Source organism: Pleurodeles waltl, chromosome 3_1 (genome assembly GCF_031143425.1).
Source record: "Pleurodeles waltl isolate 20211129_DDA chromosome 3_1, aPleWal1.hap1.20221129, whole genome shotgun sequence".
NCBI classification, from domain to species: domain Eukaryota; kingdom Metazoa; phylum Chordata; class Amphibia; order Caudata; family Salamandridae; genus Pleurodeles; species Pleurodeles waltl.
Genome location: NC_090440.1, coordinates 1,955,332,017 through 1,955,352,622, shown reverse-complemented (window position 1 = coordinate 1,955,352,622; position 20,606 = coordinate 1,955,332,017). Strand labels below are relative to the sequence as shown.

The following is a 20,606-nucleotide window of genomic DNA, read 5'->3' as shown; positions in this document are numbered from 1 at the left end:
TGGGAACAAGGTGGGTCTTAAATGTTTTAGACAAGATCAAACATTATCTATAGACCTGTAACCCCCTAAGCCAGGGGTCTTCAAACTGAGGGACCTCAAGTGATCCCAGAGGAGGGTGTCAGGTTCTGGCCAAAATAATAATTATTCTTATAACTGTGCTTGATTTAAGCTGACAAAAATGAGCAGCAGTAAAACACTCTGTAATGGGCCATCACTACCATGCTTTGTCATTTATGTCCAAGCTGGGAGTATGTGACAAAAGGGAAGGGACTCCTAAAGCTATTCAAAAACCCACCTTCACTTATAATAATCACACTGTGGTTACTTTTACATGTTAGTAAAGCCTGCTTGACCAGCATAGTATGTTTGCCATCATGTATTTGATTGTATTTTAAAAACAGTAACAGAACTTAACTGCAATGTTTAAATAAACGTAGACATATTTAAACACTGTCCATTTAATAGAATAAAAGTGAAAAATTCGGAGGGGGGCCCCTAATGATTTTTTTTTCCACTGGGAGATGCGGCATTAAAACATTTGAAGACCACTGCCCTAGGCAGTTTTCTTGCATCATTTTAAACAAGTAAATATGCAGTGCATATCGATAACAACACAAGAAGCAATTGACTAACCTTAGTTAATTGACCTTCAAGATGTTTGACTTCACTGTTGGCCTTCAAAAGCTCCTGTTTAAGCTCTGTGCAGGCAATCTCCAGTTGTTCTTTCTCCAGTTGGGCCTTTTTTAACAACTCTTGGTTCTCAGAATTGTCCTTGTGGTTCCCTGAGGCATTGATGCCTGTCGTTTTCTGTTTTTCACAGTACAATTTAGCCTTCAGAGAGTTGTTCTCGAGCTTCAGTCCTTCCATAGTAACCTGGCAGTCTGCAAGAGTCTTTGCTAAGCTGCTGGTTTTCTGTTCTTCTGAGTCCAGGAGCCTCTGCAGCCGTTCAGTGTCCTCTCGCAGACCTTTTATGACTTCTGGAGCATCTTGATGATCCTTTTCCAAGCTCCGCAAGCTGCAAGTCAGCTGCTGCTGGATGCCGAGGAGTTTCTCTCTTTCAAACCTAGACTTTTCCACCAGCTCAGAGTATTTCTGATCCAGCTCCAGAATCCGGCTTTTCATCTCTGCCTCTTGTTCCTTCAGGCAGGATACAAGCCTCTCATTCTCTTGCCGGAGTTGTTCTGCTCTGTCCCGCTGCTGGTGGAAGGATTTCTCCAGTAAAGTTTTCTCCTCTGCTAGTTTCTCGCTTTCTGTGCTCAGCTCCTGCACCATCTGTTGTTGATCTGACAACTCCTGTAGAGTGGCCTGGAGCTCTTCTGCAGTACTGTGGTGGCTCTCTTCCATTTTCTGAATCTTCTCTGTCAATGAAGCCACGGAAACGTCACTAATATTATTTGAGGGGCACCTGGTGCTCTTTAAAGAATTGTTATGGGATGCTATTGGTCTAGAAGGGACCTCGTCAAGATGTTCAAAGTCTGATGCATCAGGAGAAAGAGATGCTTTAGTGACATCACTGCTGCTAGAGCCAGAAGGCTGCAGCCCATCTCTTCTAGGTGGTCTGTAATCGTCGGATGCAGAAAAGGGACTTTTGATCGGACTTGGGCCTTGTGGGGACAAAGTTGAGAGGCTGCTGTCTGTGTCATTGCTTGTAGCCATTTCAGAAACTGGGGATGGCTCAAGAGAGATCAGTCTCTCTTTTAGCATTTGGTTTTCTGACTTGAGTATGGCTAATTCAAACTGAAAATTCTGATTTTGTTCTTTAAGAGTCCTTACTAACAACTCAGGTTCACTAGTTGATATCGACTCTCCTTCAGCATTTTGACTAAGTGCATTTGGTACATCAGGACTAGGGGAGCCCTCATTTTTGAACTTCTTAAGTTCACTGCGGAGTTTGCTAATTTCAAAATCTTTTGTTTTCGCTTCAGCCAGGAGCTCCTTGACCTGCGACTCCAGGACTGTCTTGTCATTAGCTTCATTCTCTTGTTTTTGTCTTGTGGTGGGACGAAGGTACTTCACTGGAGTGCTTGAGGAGATTGGACTGGACGGAGGCTTTTTGGCATTGGCTGGACTGCGCAGTGTCACTCGCTCTCTTGTCACAGTAACAGGAAGGTCCCTTGGAGCTGGGATCCCAGTGCGCTTAGTGACAGAGGAAGGTCCTGTAGAAAAAAGTAAATACATATTAATAACTAGGGCAAACCACAACAAAGGTAAATCAGGGTAGAACCTACCTCCAACCACAGAGGCATTTCTCCAAGCTGTAAATAAGTGCTAAATAAGTAAACAGGCTCAGCTTTAAATAAGTGTTATGAAAACAGGTTCAAATATTGGCAGAGCTGACTCTGCCCTAATGCCAACACCTAAGAACCCCATGAGAGAGATACTCAACAAATGACTGCCCTTACACCCCAACAAGGAGTATATACTGCAGTACAGACAATACTATACCTATGGTTCATCCTCAACCACTCCAGTCAACTACCTAACATTAAAAGCTTGCCACAACCTTTGATACCTCAACTGGCAGCTCAATAACTGGGTTTTATCCCCAGTACCGCCAATTAAATTGCTGCACCATTCAGGCTCTTAATCATAAGCTACCTCAGTCACTAGTGTTCACCCCCAACCTCATCAGCCTACCTCGCACCATGTTCACCAGAATCCCACCCCACTAAGTACTTAAAGGGGTAAATGTACACATGCATATTTACTTCAATGTACATTTACTACTACACCTAGGTGGTTCTCTACACTTGGGAATAGTGAATAGCACAAAAGTGTAGAGTACACCTAGATGTAGACTTATATGTATTCACTCCCTTCAATCAGGGGGTGAAGCCTCCTGCAACAAAAAATAGAAGGGTACATTTACTTCTAGTAACTTTGCACATGAAGGTGGAGATCTCCATAACTGTGGTGGAGATTTCCCTATAGGGAAATACAGGGAAATTATCAAAGTTAATTATTTTTCACACAATATTAAAATATTGTAATACAAACTATAAATGTAAACTATTTTTTAATATTCATTTTTACCTAAACAGAAGTGTCACTCCTTCGACAGGACGTCTGATGTGTAGCAGAATGAGTGACAGAGGTTGAAGGGCAAGGGACAGGGCTAGAAGATATCACAAAAAGACATGAAAACAGAAGGCAAGGACCTGTAGGCAGTCACAACAGATCTCCTATGGAGAGCTGATGATGCTGAAAATTGTGCCCGACGCAATAACCTGCGAATTACTGGCTTCCCAGAATAAGTGGAGGGAACTGATGCAGTGCCCTTTCTTGGAGAATGGCTCAAAACAACCTTCAAACTAGAACATTTCTCCACCCATTTTGTTCTTGAGCAAGCACATCAGGGGTTGGCGGCATGCCCCCTAAAAAGGGTATCCCCACGAGCATTCATTGTCCGTCTCCTCAATTTTCAGGATCATGACATGATATTCGGGGAAGTGCAACAAATGGGTGACTTCAAGTATGGTTGTTCCTGAACTATATTTCTAGACTATTCCGGAGAAGTCCAGAAACAAAGACGGACGTTTGACTCTGCCAAAGCTAAACTCGGACTGCTACATATGCAGTATATGCTACTCTTCCCAGCCTGGTTGAAAGTGATCTATGAAGGCAAGTCCCACTTCTTTACTACACTGGAAGAAGCCTGGAACTGGCTAGACAAAAGACCATGCATACCTCCGTCTCAAGGTAGAGGAAAGGATCGCACAGACAAGATGCTTCAGAGCCTATACCAAGCTTTTGGACAGACAACAGCGAAGGAGAAATAGACCCGGGAAAGGTCAGTCTCTCTGTCGCTCAGAAGACAGCAGGAAAGATAAAAGACGTTCTACGGGCCCAGAGGATGACCACTGGCAACCAGTTAGTCAAAAACCCAGAGCAGATGGAGAAGAGGACCCTTCTCCTGCAAAGGAGAGAGAGCACAGAAATCAAGACTCAGATGGGACAACAGTATCTAGAAGCCAGAAACTCCTGGACTGAGAAGATCCAGACCTTAGTGAAACCTGCTGAGAGATAGGGAGATGTGGATAGATGGAACAACAGAAGAAATATCTGGGCCCCAGAGGGGAGCCACAGGGAGACTGTGTGTTGGAGGCACTAGAGCAGACAGTGTCCACTAAGGCCCTCATTACAACCCTGGCGGACGGGGGAGAAGTGGCGGTAATAGCGCCAACAGGCCGGTGGTAAAAAAAAAATGGAATTATGACCATGGCGGTTACCACCATGATCATCCGCCACTTCTCCACTCCGACCGCTGGGCTGGAGACTTCGGTCTCCAGCCCGGCGGCCGTCACCAGACCGCTGGAGGTATCACGACCCTACATACCGCCATGGATTTCGGGTGGTTTGGAACCGCCATGAAATCCATGGCGGTAGGCACTATTAGTGCCAGGGAATTCCTTCCCTGGCACTGATAGGGGTCTCTCCCCCCCCCCCCCCCCCAAGTGTTCCCCCCCACCCCCATGGTACCCCCCAAAGGTGGCAGGACCCCCCTACCCACCCATACCCCCAACATGCACATACACACACCCCCTCCCCACCCCCACCCCCAACATACAGACACACACCCCAAAACGCACACATACACTGCAACAACACATACCAGCACACATACAACAGACATGCACACAGACTGACCCGCACACATTTCCCATACACACAACACACCCCCCACATGCATACACGCACACACCCCCTCTACATACTCACACGCACACCCCCATGCACGCACACAACACACACCTCCCCTAACGGACGATCAACTTACCTTGTCCGTTGATCCTCCGGGACGGGATCCATGGGGGCTGCTCCGTTGCCAGCTCCCCGTCACCAAAACACCGCCACATCGAATCACGGGATGTGATTCGGTGGGCAGTGTTCTGATGACAGGGCGGTGGAGATGGCGCAACCTCCACTTCCCCACCGCCTGCCAGTATGGCTGCTGGCGGCTCTCCATCTGAAAAAGGACAGAGGGCTGCCAGCAGTCATTATACGCCGCGAAGCAAACCACCTGCACTGGCGGTCTCAGCATGGCGGTTCCTCGGCGATCTTTGAAAAAGACCACTGAGGTCGTAATGAGGCCTCAAGTTCCTTGTTGCTGGCAGAATGTTTTTTTTTGTCCCCCACACCCTTTCTTACTTCTCCTCCTTACCCCCCCCCCCCCGTTTTGTCTATTGTTCCTAATTTTCATTTCAGTTTTTGATGAATGAATGTTGAGTGGGACATAAGAGAGCAACGTATTTTGTTCTAAGAGTGGGAGGGGAAGGGAGTAGTGAGAGTGAGCACTTGGTAAAATTTGAGTTGCTAAGTGTCTAGTTGGGGTGTTTGGGTGGGAGGACTACAGACCTCACTGGCAGATCCCATGATGCAGTTGCCAAACAGACATGGAAAGAGAAACATATGGGCTGCAGGGGGAGGTGGGGAAGAGGAAGGGGAAAGTTTTGTTTAAAGTTTGCGGAATTGTTCTTATGGAACTTTCCTATTCAGTTGCATGAGTGGTGAAATGTGTAGGAATGGTGCACCTATGTAGATCCCAATTTGGGCGAGAAGACATTACTAAAAAACAGATGGCAGGAATTGGGGGACTAGAACGGATGGGGACCTCCATTCTTGGAATGTAAATGGCCTAGATAAAGTAAAATGAGGGCTGGTTACCACCTCCAACAGGAAGATAAAGCCAAACATGGTACTGTTGCAAGAGACATTTGATGAGATCCTGTAGTCGCTTGCTTAACAGGGGAGCTTACAATACCCTAGCACAAGCCAATTTTACCTCAGGCTCTCAAGGAGAAGAGATCTTAATTAGAAAAACGTCCGCCCTTCCATATCCACAAATAATTTATAGATCCTGATGGGAAATATATGGCAGTACGGGGTATGTGAGGCAGGAGGGATGTGATGCTCATAAGCGTATATGCCCCCCGCATTTGCAATGGACCACCCTAGAAAAGGTGACTGAGATATTACTGGGTACTAGCTCTTCCTTATACATAGTGGGTGGGGAGACTTCAACAATGTCAAGCTCCACGCCTCAATAGATCAGGGCCTGTACCACACACCTCTTAAGAAACACCTTTGGCTAGCTTTGCAAATACATTGGGACTATTAGATCTCTGGCACAGATGCAATCTTGATAGCCACACATACTCCTACTTCTCAGGCACCCATAGTCTTCTCCAGTATAAATTATGTATTTGCTACAGTAGGAGAGGTAATGGTAATAGACTTTGCCGAGTACATGGCTAGAGGGATATCCGATCACTCGCCACTCATGATTAGGATAGGAAATAAACCCCGATGGCCCGGAATGGGATGGAGGTTAAATGCCTGGAACTCTGAGACCCGCAGGTCCTGAAAGAACAGAGTCGACACAGAGTTATACTTTAACGAAAATAAGGCCTCTGTGAACTCTGCGGCCGAGTTGTGGAAAGCATACAAAGCTGTGCTGAGAGATAGGACGCAAAATATTATTGCATACAAAAGAAAAAAAGAAAAAAAGAAAAAAGGAGAAATGCAGGATATAGAGAACCAACTGCTGGCTCTTGAGAAGAGTGTAGGTCCTGACATGGAACCACAGACCCTACGTACCACAGCAATCCCTCAAGAGGGATATTGTTCCCTAGCATACAGGGAAATGAGAACCCAAATCCTGGCGAAACAACACAAACTTTTGGATGCAGGGGATAAGACTGGAAGGATATTAGCCTGACTGGGATGACGAGAGATGGAGTCCCATTGAGTTGATAGCATTATAGACAAAGCAGGTACTGTTCACAACACTGATGAAGGGATAGCCCAGGCATTTGCAAGCTACTCTAAGACCTTCTATAAAGCACGTCTGCTGACAGAAGCTTCACAAATATGGTCATACTTGGTAGCAATCCAAATGCTGAGTCTTCCGCCCCAAGACCTAGAGGAAGATATTTCCCTCTCGGAGATTAAAAAAGCTATCACCCGACTAAAGGTGGGGAAGGTCTCCGAACCAAACAGATACCCGCTGAATTTTTCAAAAGTAATTCTCAAATCCTTGCTCCCCATCTGCTGCAGCTTTATGAAGAAGCCAAACGTGAAGGGATTTCCCCCCCTGGACCGACTGAAAGCCATAATAGTGGTTATACACAAACCAGGGAAATCGACTACAAGCTGCAGTTCCTATCACCAAATCTCACTCCTAAACATAGAAACTAAAATATTAGCGATTATATTGGTCGCAAGATTGGTGACGGTTATCGCCCTCTTAGTCCACAAAGACCAATCTGGCTTTATGCTACAATGGTCTACCAGACTCAATCTACATAGAATGTACAATTGGCTGGAGACAGTCCGAAATCGAAAAAGATCTGCATGCCTTTCTCACATTGGATGCTGAGAAAGCATTCAATGCTGTCTAGAGGTGTTTTTTTTATGCAGGTGCTAACTAAGTATGGATTTGGCCCCAGGAAACCTGTGGCAGTGGTTAGGGCAAATGAGGTCCAGTCATCTGAACTCAATATAGAACGGGACGCCAGGCAAGGCTGCTCCTATCCCGACTGCTATTCACCCTGATCTTAGAACTACTGGCATATCTGATTTGAGCCCAACCGGTAATCAGAGGCTTCCGAGCAGAGGAGGCATCAAGAGGAGAGGATTTTGTTATATGCAGAGGATAGCCTTCCCTATGTCACCCGCCCCAAAGAGACCATCCCAGCAATACTACAGGTGTTCAATGATTACAGGACCCACTCTTGATACACCATGAATTGGGATAAGTCAGGTCTCTACCCAACTGGAGTAGAAACAAAACTAGTTGTTCTTCCAAGACAACTATGTATAACAAGAGATGGTTTTAAATATTTAGGCATATTTGTCACTTCAGACATAGAGCGAGACCTAGATTACAATCTCCTTAGAGTAATAGCAGAGTTCCAAACAGATGTCGACATATGAGGGAAGCTGCCGCTAACACTGATGTTCAAGATGATCGCCCTGCCTAAATTCCTCTACATACTCCAATATAACTATTATCATATCCCAGATGATTATTTCATCAAAATAATGGGGAAATCCACAAATTGTTATGGAGGGGGCATCCCAGAATAGAACTGCAGACCTACAAAGCAATCAATATAATGGCAGACTAGCCCTCCCAGCCATTTGATAGTCATTACTGAATGGGAATATGCACATGAGGTCCAACCCACTTATCAAGTCAAACGTCTTCAATTCCACACAAAATCTTACTTACACTACCTGTATGGAGGTCGGGGCTGGAGGAAGTTATTGCCAGCAACACAGGTGGCAATTGGAGCCTGGATTAAAACCAGAGCGACAAGATACACCAGGGTGACAAGATACACCAGGGAGACCCCACTGTGAATAGGAAAGAGATATGAGGAAATAGGAAATCTAAAGGGGTTCAAGTATTTGGATCTTATAGAAATATCCAAATTAGGGGGCCTTTTGGAGAGTGGAGACTTAATCCTTTTTATCTCCCTCCAGCGAGATTATCACCTCCATGCAATTTAGTATTATAAATACTTGCAACTGAGCCACATGTGGCAAGCGAAGGGAACAGACATTCTGGAATACACCCCTTTGGAAAGAAGGCTGCTCCAGGTGGAAATACTGGAAAAAGCGGACTCATACACATATAAGACCATAAGAACACACCTGATAATCTACAAAATTTAAGAGAGAAATTGGAAAGTGAGCTGGGAGACCTGAATGACGCAGACTGGGAGGCGGCCCTGATGCAGCCAACAGAGGTAGCGATCAAATCAATGTTGAGACACATACAATTCAAAATTCTACATAGAATGTACTATGATCGAGTTAGACTACATAAATTTGGGAGAGCCAAGTTGCCAACTTGTTTGAGATGCGGAGATCATGAAGGTACATTCCTACACAAACTGTGGGACTGCCTCAGTATCTGCCAATACTGGCAATCCTTAATGCAGCCCTACAGGCAGACCCCAAGTATGTGCTCCTAGGCATCCCCACAGACACAGATATCCTGAGAGTGCATCTGCTTTTCTGCAATCTGGGTTTGTTAGTGGCAAAGAGGGATATTAACCAAAGATGGGGTGCTCCAGAGCCACCAACCATGGAAAAATGGAGAAGGGGAATGGATTTATATATTGAGGCGGCAAAGGTTACATACAAAATTAGAGGCTGTCCAAAGAAATATGCTAAGATTTAGGGCCCATGGTGTAAATATTATGAATTAGATGTGACTGATGAAAAAGCAATGTTCACACCGGAATGACTACTGTATTTCCTAACCTCTGTATATGGAGTAATGTATTTGGAGGTATGTAATCTGCCCGAGGGGATAATGGGCCGCACTATATGGTTAAAAGTAATTCAAGATGATTATGAGCTCAATGCAAATGATTGTTTCCTGTTTATAAATCCAATAAAAACATTTTTTTTTTTAATCTAAACATAGGAAAAATAAAATGTTACAGCACATTAATCAATCAAGGTAAAATTGTATTATTTGAAATACATTAATTGATTAATAATTCTTAAACCGTAATTAAAAAGAACACACACTGACATTTCCAAAAAGTTGCTAATTTTGGTAACAATTGTGTTTGTTTTTGTGACTAAGATTTATAAGTTTCATTTTTTAATTACATGTATTATTAACTTTTTAGAATATTTATTAAATATGTATAATTTCACCACAATATATATATAATTTAAAGGCTGAAATAATGAATTTAACAGTTCCTATGAGGTGTTATTTATTTCTCTGTCTCCATTGTTTTCTATGGGTGCATGTTGGAGTACCTGTGAGAGGCAATGTGCAATGCTTTGCTTACTGCAGGGCTAGCCATAAGTATATATATGAGTCTGTTGTCACACCCTTTGGCTATAATCACTTTAGAATACTAGTTTGTAAATAGCTATGATCTCAATAATCATTTGTTGGTATGTGTTTGTGTTAGCCTGTCCCTGCCTGAACCCCCCTTAATTTTCCCTGTACCCTTCCCATTAGTTAGTGAGCATTCCCCATTTTCCAGCCACTCCCCCTTGTCCCTACCATTATTACTACTAATAAGTATACTTGTATGTGTTAGGATTTTTGCCACAATGGTGGTGATCTGAACAGAAAAGATAGGAGATGCAGAGGTCTCTAGCCAAAGTGGAGAATAGGAATGTTTAGGATGAGCCTCAAAGAAGGCACAGCTGTGTGGTTGTGAAAGACATATTGTGGACTTATTGTGGAGGTTAGAGCCCTTCTATTGCTTAGCTTTCCTGTCACTCATTTAACTACTTATTATATGAAGGCCTTTTTGTCAGTATAGCGTTTGTCCCTCCTCTGGAGCATAGCCTCTTTACCATCTCTTTGATTAGCTGGCCTCTATGCTTCCTCTGCTCGACTTTAGAGAACTACTTTTTTATTTTTTGTTTAAGCACTCCATGAGAGCAAATGTGTTTCCAACTTTCTCCTGTGTGTGTTTTTCTTCCCCAATCCAGACTGTTCTCTCTCATCCATGTGACTCTCTCCTCCTACCTGCACTCTTATTGCTCTCTCGTTGCTCTTTTACCCATGTTTGTCTGTCCTTTTCTTGCTTCTTCCCACTTCCCCGCTGTTTAACCCCCCCACTCACAATGTTGTTTAACCCCCTGCAAGCTATTTTGCTTAATATCCAGCCCAACATGTTACTTAATCTTTCTCCCCATGTTTCTTCTCTCCTTGCCCCCTTCCTAATCCGATACCACTCATGCATTTCTTAAGCCATTGCATGCTACATTTTTATTTAAGTTACCAACCCAACTTGGATTGGTAAATATAAAAAAAATTCCATGGCCTTCTGTAGGTGCGAGCATGCTTACTGAACGCATGCATGCACCCACAAAATGAGGTGATGGCTGCATTCTCACGTCTTTTTTTTTTTTTTTTAACTATGCTGCAGAGAAGTCACAATGCTGTACAGCATGGCTAAAAAACATTAGTAAAGCCAATAGGTCTTATAGGTGAGACCTACTGGCTTTGCCAATGCGTAGTTCCTATGTGAGTAATGCTTTACCTATTACAAAATGCTGCTTGTGAACATGCTCCTTAGAGGGTAACTTAGACATGATCAGCATTATCGAGCTCAAACACATCTTGGCACAAATTATATTTTCACCAGTGCCCACAATAATCATAGAGCAGCTCTAAATGTGTGCTTCCTCAGACAGGGACAGAGTGCCCTATTAACTAAAGTAAATGTGCTGTCTCTAGCACAGCCGTGAACTGACACCTGCCCTGGGGCAGCGCATTAGTGAAAGGTGGACCAGCTGTTTGAGGCCTCCTTGTGGCACAGTCAGTGCTGCTCCTGACAGCTCGGCCGCAGAGGCAAAGCGTTTCCTTCCTTGCATGGTGCCACAGTCCCAGGAAAAAGAAGGAATGCGCCCTTGAGATCATGCCAGTGCTATGGATGTGCCAGCACAATCTGGATTACAGTGTCTGCGGCACTTTCTGTGATACCAAAGTGCTCTAGGAACACAGGCACACACACCGTTGTGCCTCCACGTCCCCCAGTACTCACTGTACATTACATCTATTGATGCTACTGATGGGAATTAGGTCACGCAAATTGTATTTCCATCCACTTTGCACATTATTATCCTCACCCGACATGTTTTGTTTTAACTTATAGAAGCAGCAAAACATGAGCAAGTGTACTTTTATTTTTATTTGTCAATTGCTAGTTCATAAATGGGTGCAAATTAGAATCATTAGGATACATCGATTGCAACATATAGGGCCCTCTTTAAAACATGCAAACCAATTTTTCAGCCACTAGGGCCCATCGCAAAGCAGTGGCAGCCACATCTCAAATGTAAACATCTGGGACGTATTCCAAAGATCTATAATTTAAATACTGCACTAAACATAATGCCAAGCATGTAAACAAATTGGCTGTACCACAACTAACTTGGGTTCACTTTCAGAATCAATTCTTACTCTCAGTCATTAAAACTCATCCCCAACACCGCCTACCCTCAAGCAATAGGCACTGTACCCAAGCACACCAGCCACGATAACTCACATCCGCCACTCACTCCAAGTACTTGTGTCAATTTTACTCCAAGCAACAGGCCTCTCCTCACCAACTACTCGGGTAATCTCCCACCCAGCTGCTATGTTCTAGCAATACTCCACAACAACAGGGGGAAAACCACATAAGGGGTCAGTCCCTAACGGTTCACTGCTGTAGAGTGATGCCAAAGGATGGGGGCCCTCTGGCAGAATGTTATGAGGGCCACCCCAAAGTCTCCCATATCTCACAGGTATCCATTGATCTTCAGCGCAATGGGGCCCCTAGAAGTGGTTGGGGCCTTGGATGGTTACCTCCTCTCCCCACGTGCCACAGGGGCTACAAGGATCTGCGTTATACGTTTGATTCACCAATCATGTATGAACGACACGAGTCAGCGAGAGGGCAATCAGACCAGTCGGGCCACACACCACCAATACAAGCTACGAACTTTTGATTATAGTGATATTTTTCTGTTAATGTATGTTTACTATGTATTGCTAATATCTTGATACTGTCACCATATAAATTGATATAGGTTTAAGGCCAGTTCTTGGGGCCCTAGCCAACCCAAGGGAAGTTGGCCAATCCTTCTAATAAATTGTAGTCGTAATCCCTATAACCAAAGGAACCAGATATTTCTGCGAACCCCCTGAAGACGGGAATGTCTATTTTCATTATTTAACTATCGGGGGGTAATAAAACCAAATAAATAAGTATTACTTGTGGAGGGTTATGTAGAGTTAGTAACTTGGATCAAAGTCAAAGATGAATTGCGCGCAGTAAATAAGTCCTGGCAGAGCTAAACTGTGTTTTTATTTACAAAAGGCATATCAAATTTACATGAGTAACATTTCTGCCCACGTGTGGACTATCTGAAATTCTCTATAGTTACAGTGATTGCATTATGTACACTAGGGGTGCAAAAAACAGTGATTCGTTCAGCATTTAAGAAAAGCAGCTCAGGTGCAATATCTGGTGTGCTAAAATACAGACATTCGCGCTTAGCATCGCCAGTGGCTGGCCTTAAGGGCATGCCACGCCACGCACTGCAACACTAGCCACTGCTAGCTGCACCAACTACTTGCTTGTTATGTTACATATTTTACATGGAAACACATGATCCCGACAGATTGTATACATGGAAAGCTGTAAAATGTCCTGCTTGACAAAATATATGTCTCCTTTGGAACAACACAAGACCTTTTGATTCCTTTTGGGGTAATTTCGTAGATAGTGGTGATTAAATATTTGCCATATCATGTCATTTGAGGAGGATAGACCGAAATTAAATTATTAAACAGGACACGCGTTTGTGACCACTTTGGGAAAAAGCTGGTAGACAGCTCAGAGTGATAATGCATTTATTATAGAAATGTGTGTAACCTGAAGGTGATGGGTTTGAATCCGAGTAAGTTCCCATAGACTTTCATCCTTCAGAGGTTTATAAGGAGTACCACTGAATTGGCTATTAATGAGCACCTGCTGTAAGCACCGAGAAGCCATAAGAATGGTCGAGTGCAATCATTTCTAAATGACAAGTTCTTGTATGTGGACCAAAAATGTATTCACTAAAGAAGAAAAAAGCTGGTATTTAGGGCCAAAACAAAGGGCTTGTTCAGGAAAATGCCAAGTGTTTATATTGGTCAACTGAGGTTAATTATCCAAAAAGAAAACTGTATTTCATGGTGACGTTTCTGTCATTAAAAATACCTGGCAAGCAAATGTTGAAGAGCACACAGCAGATTAGGAAAACAAAGAGGTTGGCAATTGTAGTTGCGCAGTAGACGATATAACATCTATAGTCATTCGAATCTGCCCTGAGAAGCACAGAGGAGCACAGGTAACCCACACACACAGACCTGCACACCACACAAAGGGCGACTGGTTTTAGAGAAAGGAAGAGAATCTCATGTCACCCACACTAGATCAGTTCAACCAGCAGGCTTCATGAACCCTTCCCTTGTGCTGCTGCTGACTGTGCTCAATGATGGGTGACCTGAGGAATGGAGCATGAGCTCTTCTCCTGGTGGGGAAAATCTCTGGGCCAGGCTGGAAGCAGACGCAATACTTGCATTGCAGACGGAGTCCTCTGCCATGATGCACTCATCAAACAAGCTTTTGAGGAAGCATGTCTTTTGGTGCTTCTAGTGAATAAGGCATGTTCTTGTGAAGCGTGGCAGGATAGCTCCATCTTCTTCATATCACAGCAGCAACTTCTCTGAAGTCTTCTACTCTATTCTAACTCTTCAGGAGGGCAGCCACGAATCCTGGCTCTGGTCTAATCCTTCATTTGAAAGAATGCACAGAGCTTAACTGAAGACAAAGATGAACTTGTCACAAGGCACCCATGTCCCATTTATGTTCCAAAACAGTGGCAGCTGGTGCCAGGCCAGCCAGCCCCTTTGCGCATCACTTGCATTTTCGGAGAGAATAAATCTAGTTCAACTCCATCCTCTGTCAGGTGCTGTCCATTGTCATGGTATCTAGCATCACCATGGAAACGTCGCCAATGTGATGACCATACCGCCCCCCACCCCCAGCCACCTACCCAAGGCTTTTGAAAGGAATCCAGCTCCTGTCAGAGCTGACAAGCATAAAAAGCCCTGGTCACAATACTTGATAATCCACAATCAGGGGGCTACATACATGCAAGAAGGACCACTCTCCTTAGGTAACCCCATTCCTTCATGTACTTCCAAACATTACTGACCTCCCCATCCCCCCACCCCAAAGGTAAAAACCCATTCCCTCGAGCATTTCAGATGGATTTTGCTTACATTCCAGGGCAGTAAGGAGTCTCAGTCAGACTGCATGGTTTCATAAAGGAGGGACAGAAGGCAGGCTTCACATCTTGAGGTACCTGAACCTCACTAGTATCGATCAGATGCCTTTCGTTATATGGTGGCCCGGACATGGGGCTGATAGTCACTCATGTTAGAGGGTAGTATACAGTGGGTGAACCTCGTCACTAGCAAAGTGTGCTGAAGAATATCTTGACAAAAAGTGGCGTGCATCTGCCAGAGAACTCGTGGCTTGTTTGTGCAATAAAGATGTCGAAATTTCAAAGGGGTATGGGTGCGACGGGGTTGCTGAGCTAGGGTCAAGTGGTCATATATGCGCGTCTGCTTTCTCACACACACCTTTCCAAATAAAAGCTAAGCCCAGATGAATAGTACCTTCAAAGATTTTGGTAACGGGACACTCGCACAAAGTTTCACTGGAATCCTGAAACGTACCACACAAAAATATCTGGTACCATGAGCTGGGCTCCGCACAGAACTCCTGCATACTGACCCAGCACTCAGCTCTACCACCCGGAAGGTTCCAGCACTGGGCTAGCCCTCGCGCACGCATCCTGGCGGGAAGCACGCGCTGCTCGCCCTCTCGATCTGTTTACTGCCGCTTAATCAGGGCCGACGAAATTGTAGTTGGGCACAATGAATCAACAATATAACTGATAAGACAGAACTCCAGGACGGTCCATTTCAATATTTCCAACCCCCACCGCCCTCTCGTGAATCTGTAGGGCGTCGGGGTCACCCCTGCAGCGGCACGTGGCTCACAGCCGAGCAGCGACCGAGCCTGGGAGCGTGCACTGCGGGGCTGCAGTCACAGACCTGCCTTCCCTCTGACAGGAGCCATAACTCACCTGCTGAGCAGCCGAGACAGCTGTCTCCTCATTGGCATTCTGGTGAAGCCGCAGCGCCCAGACCGCTCTGTGTCCGCAGAGAGCGCCGCGGTCCTGAATGCCACTCTCACAATAAACCCGTCGCCAGCGCTAATCCCCCCAGCTGCAAAAAAACCCAGTGCGATGCAAAGTACAACAGCAAAGGGACGATAAAACATGCCCGGATTCTTGCACTCGCCATTTTTATTTCAGCCGTTAATTAGCAATTTTACGCCATCTTTTTTAAATGCAGCAGAAGGTGCGGTTATGGATATATTACTGGTGGAAGTGGCACCTGTTGCCGAGTGGAGCCCTCCGCGGAACGGCACTGTATTCCTAAAATGCAGGTTTCCGCACAGGTTTTCTAGCGATGGACTGGGACATGTGAATAGCCTCGATTGGAACACCAGTGACGCAGGGGTAACGTTAGTCACGTGTCACGCTAAACCTGCTCTGAGAATAGCCCCGTTGAGGACCGGTATCACCAGTAACGTATTTTTCCCGAACCTAAGATGCGGAGAGGGGACACCGTGCCATTTGCAGTGGGAATACTACTAATGTGCAGTTTAAAGTGTTCGAGTCCCAGTAAGACACAGCAACGTTGGTACTACTGCCGATGGAAACGCAGCCCAGCGTAAAGAAAGCGGAACAAAGCATTAGCATGGCAAATCCACATATTCCACCACAAAGCGCGACATAATTGGCAACTACTTAAGTTGTAGTAGTTAACTAAAATTGGAGCAAGCACCTCCAACACAAATCGGCACAGAGCGCATGTCACAGAATACACCAGTGCCACAGAAGTAAGCACAAGACGGAGTTACACATTTTACTGCACGTTGCATAACTGCAGGATCTTGAGAAGGTGGGGCAGAGAGCCTGCAAGAAAGATGTAGAGGGGAAAGGGACAGCACTGCAAGCCTGCAGACCATGCCTTTCACCTGTGAGGGGGTCTGCCTTTCACTTGCGTGGACATACAAGAGCACTTTGTCTATGGTGAAACCTGGTTTTGATGAATGAAAATCCCCCCCGAGTAACTATCTCTGTTACAACAGTGACGGTACCAGGCAAGTAGTAGTAACCACCACACACAGTTTTTACTCGTAGTTACTTCCCCACCGCATCAGGTATTATCAGCAGCAGTCTCATAAAAATCTTATCACTAATAAACGCATCCGCATAAGTAAAGAAATATGATACACAGCAACATGTACCCTCTAGCAACAAGGACAGTAGCTTTAGCAATAATACTCCCTAAATGGGCTTAAATTATCATTGAAATATATATTTTAATATGTTTTTCAGACGGAAATAATTTTATAACCAAACACCAGCTTATGCATTTCTAAAATAATACAGATTCTCTTAGCAAATACAGCCTTTTCATTTTGTGAAACAAATTCAATTATCCTAAACAAAAGCTAGCAATTTCCTAACATTTCTAAAATAATACAGATTCTCTTAGCAAATACAGCCTTTTCATTTTGTGAAACAAATTCAATTATCCTAAACAAAAGCTAGCAATTTCCTAAAAAAAATAAAATAAAAATAATAATAAAACAATGGTTGAAATACCAGTTACCATTTTTACTAAGTATACATGTGCTCCCCAACAATCAAACTTTCATTTTTAACAAGTACTCCCATGTACAACTGCCTCACGGGGACAGCGTCTGCCTTACATACCAATATATCAATCAATCAGTCCATTTATAGAGCGCGCTACTCACCCGTGAGGGTCTCAAGGCGCCGGGGGGGGGGGAGTTTACTGCTGCTCGAAGAGCCATGTCTTGAGGTGTTTCCTGAAGGCGAGATGGTCCTGGGTAGTTCTTAGGTGTGCGGGGAGGGAGTTCCATGCTTTGGCTGCCAGGTAGGAGAATGATCTTCCTCCGGCGGTGGTTTTGCGGATCCATGGGACGGTGGCGAGGGCGAGGCTGGCTGAGCGAAGCTGACAGGTGGGAGTGTAGAACGAGAGGCGGCTGTTGAGGTATTCGGGGCCCATGTCGTGGAGTGATTTGTGTGCGTGGGTGAGGAGCCTGAAGGTGATCCTCTTGTTGATGGGGAGCCAGTGCAGGTGTTTCAGGTGGGCGGATATGTGCCTGTGGCGAAGAATGTTGAGGATGAGGCGTGCGGAGGCGTTCTGTATGCGTTGTAGTCGTTTCTGAAGCTTGGCGGTGGTTCCTGTGTATAGGGTGTTTCCGTAGTCCAGTCGGCTTGTGACAAGGGCATGGGTAACCGTCTTTCTGGTTTCGGCGGGGATCCACCGGAAGACCTTCCGGAGCATGCGTAGGGTGTTGAAGCATGACGACGAGACGGCGTGGACTTGCTTGGTTATCGCAAGGAGGGAGTCCAGGATGAACCCGAGGTTGCGTGCGTGATCTGAGGGGGTTGGTGCGGTGTCCAGCGCCGCGGGCCACCAGGAATCGTCCCAGGAGGATGGGGATTGTCCGAGGATGAGGACCTCCATCTTGTCTGAGTTCAGTTTTAGGCGGCTGAGCTTCATCCATTCCGCGACGTCTTTCATTCCTTCCTGTAGGTTGGTTTTGGCGTTGGCTGGGTCTTTGGTGAGGGAGAGTATCAGCTGGGTGTCGTTGGCGTAGGAGATGATGTTGATGTTGTGTTTGCATGCAATGGCGGCGAGGGGGCTCATGTAGAAATTGAAGAGGGTTAGACTGAGCGAGGATCCTTTGGCTACGCCGCAGATGATCTCAGAGGGTTCTGAGCGGAAGGGAGGGAGGTGGACTCTCTGGGTTCTGTCGGAGAGGAACAAGATGACCCAGTGCAGGGCCTTTCCTAGGATTCCAGTGGTGCAGAGGCGGGTTATTAGGGTGCAATGGCACACGGTATCGAAGGCTGCCGAGAGGTCCAGGAGGATGAGGGAGGTTGTTTCTCCGTTGTCCATCAGGGTCCTGAAGTCGTCGGTGACTGCGATGAGGGCAGTTTGTGCTGTGGTTGGCTCAAAATCCAGACTGGGACGGGTCGAGCGAGTTGCTAGCCTTGAGGAAAGCGGTCAGCTTCTTATTGACGGTCTTCTCGATGACCTTGGTCGGGAAGGGAAGAAGAGAGATGGGGTGGAAGTTCTTCAGGTCATTGGGGTCTGCTGTGGGTTTTTTCAGGAGGGTGTTGATTTCTGAGTGCTTCCAGCTCTCGGGGAAGGTGGCTGATGCGAACGAGCTGTTGATGATGTTCCGGAGATGTGGTGCGATGCTGGTGTCGGCTTTGTTGAAGATGTGATGGGGGCAAGGGTCCGAGGGGGAGCCGGAGTGGATGGTGTTCATGATGCTTCTGGTCTCTTCTGAGCTGATAGGGGTCCAGGAGCTGAGGGTAGGGGTGGGGGCTGCTGGTTCGGTGGTAGGAGGCGGGGTCTGGGGTCCGAAGCGGTCGTGTAGATCTGCGATCTTTTGGTGGAAGAACGTTGTGAGGGAGTTGCAGAGTTCTTGTGATGGTGTGATGTCGTTGGAGCTGGCGCTGGGGTTGGAGAGCTCTTTGACGATGTTGAAGAGTTCCTTGCTGTTGTTGTCTAGTCGCTCTTTGAATGATGTCCTTTTGGTGGAGCGGATCAGCTGGTGGTATTCACGGGTGGCGATCTTGAGGGCTGTCATGTTTTCTGTGGTTCGTTCGTTGCGCCAGGTTTTTTCGAGGGTTCGGCAGGATTTCTTAGATTGTTTGAGGGCGTCCGTGAACCATGGGATTTTCCTGTTGCTGGTCCCGCCTGGGGGGTTCTTAAGTGGTGCGAGGTTGTCGGCACAGTTGGTGATCCACTGTGTGAGGTTGTGGGCTGCGTTGTTGACGTCAGTGATGTTGGCTGGTGGGTTCTGGCTCAGTGTTGAGAGGAGCTGTGGTGATTTTGCTCCAGCATCTGCGAGGGATTTGTTGTGTGCAATGGTGGTGAGTCTCCCGTTTGAAGGTGAAGAGGACGCATCTGTGTTCGGTCCAGTGTAGTCCGGCGGAGTGGCTGAAGGAGACATGGTTGCTGGCGGAGAAGATGGGGTCGAGTGTGTGGCCAGCGTTTTCGGTGGGGGTGCTCACCAGTTGCTTGAGTCCGAGGTTGGCGAGGTTGTCGAGCAGGGTGGTGGTGTTGTTGTCGTTGTTTTTCTCCAGGTGGAAGTGCAGGTCCCCGAGGAGGATGTATTCTGGTGAGGCTAGGGCGTGCGGGCTAATGAAGTCTGCAATGGTTTCGCTGAATTGGGCGCGTGGGCCCGGGGGTCTGTAGATGAGTGTTCCTCTGAGGGTGGTCTTGGGGTCGGTGTGAATCTGGAAGTGTACGTGTTCAGCGGCAAGGGGTGTGTCTTCGGTGGTGGTCGTGATGTTGATGGTGTTCCTGTAGATGATGGTGATTCCTCCTCCGGTTTGGTTGACGCGGTCCTTCCGGGCGATCTTGTAGCTGTCGGGGATGGCTATGGCGATGTCTGGGGCCGAGGAAGCATTCATCCAGGTTTCTGTGATGAAGGCGACGTCTGGTGCTGTTGTGTCCAGGAGGTCCCATAGTTCGACGGCGTGCTTGTGGGCGGAGCGTGTTTTGAGGAGGATGCACTTGAGGTGGTTGTTGTTGTTGCGAGGGCCAGTGGGTGGTCTGCAGGTTCGGAGGCATGTGTATTTGCAGGCTTGACAGGTGAAGGGTTCATGGGTTCGCTTTGGGGTGGCTTGGTAGCAGGCGGCTGTTCGTCCGGTGTTGAGGACGTTGAGGGAGGCGGAGTCGTATCTTAGTCGGGTGTTTTGTGTGCGGTGGGGGCCAGGGACTCTGGTGCTGGATGCTGTCCAGGCGCGGATGGGCGCAGACGGGCTTGCCTTTGGCGCGCCAGTGGCGCAGCCGCACAGCGGCCGTCATAAGAGGGTAGGAGGGGTCAGCTGGGAGGGAAGTACAGCGAATGGGAGCAGGGGGGTGGGGCCGCACGGGAGGCAGCAGCGGG

At 46.4% G+C, this 20,606-nt stretch overlaps 1 protein-coding gene across 4 annotated transcripts in view; it reads right to left on the bottom strand.

Annotated features, from left to right (window-relative positions):
• SPECC1 (sperm antigen with calponin homology and coiled-coil domains 1) overlaps window positions 1-20,606 on the bottom strand; it is a 956,149-nt gene that overhangs the window by 670,339 nt on the left and 265,204 nt on the right. For all 4 annotated transcript variants that reach the window (XM_069226284.1, XM_069226282.1, XM_069226283.1 and 1 more), the window contains one exon: window positions 634-2,156. In XM_069226284.1, the coding sequence (XP_069082385.1) occupies window positions 634-2,156 (1,523 nt within the window). The remainder of the gene's footprint in view (window positions 1-633; window positions 2,157-20,606) is intronic.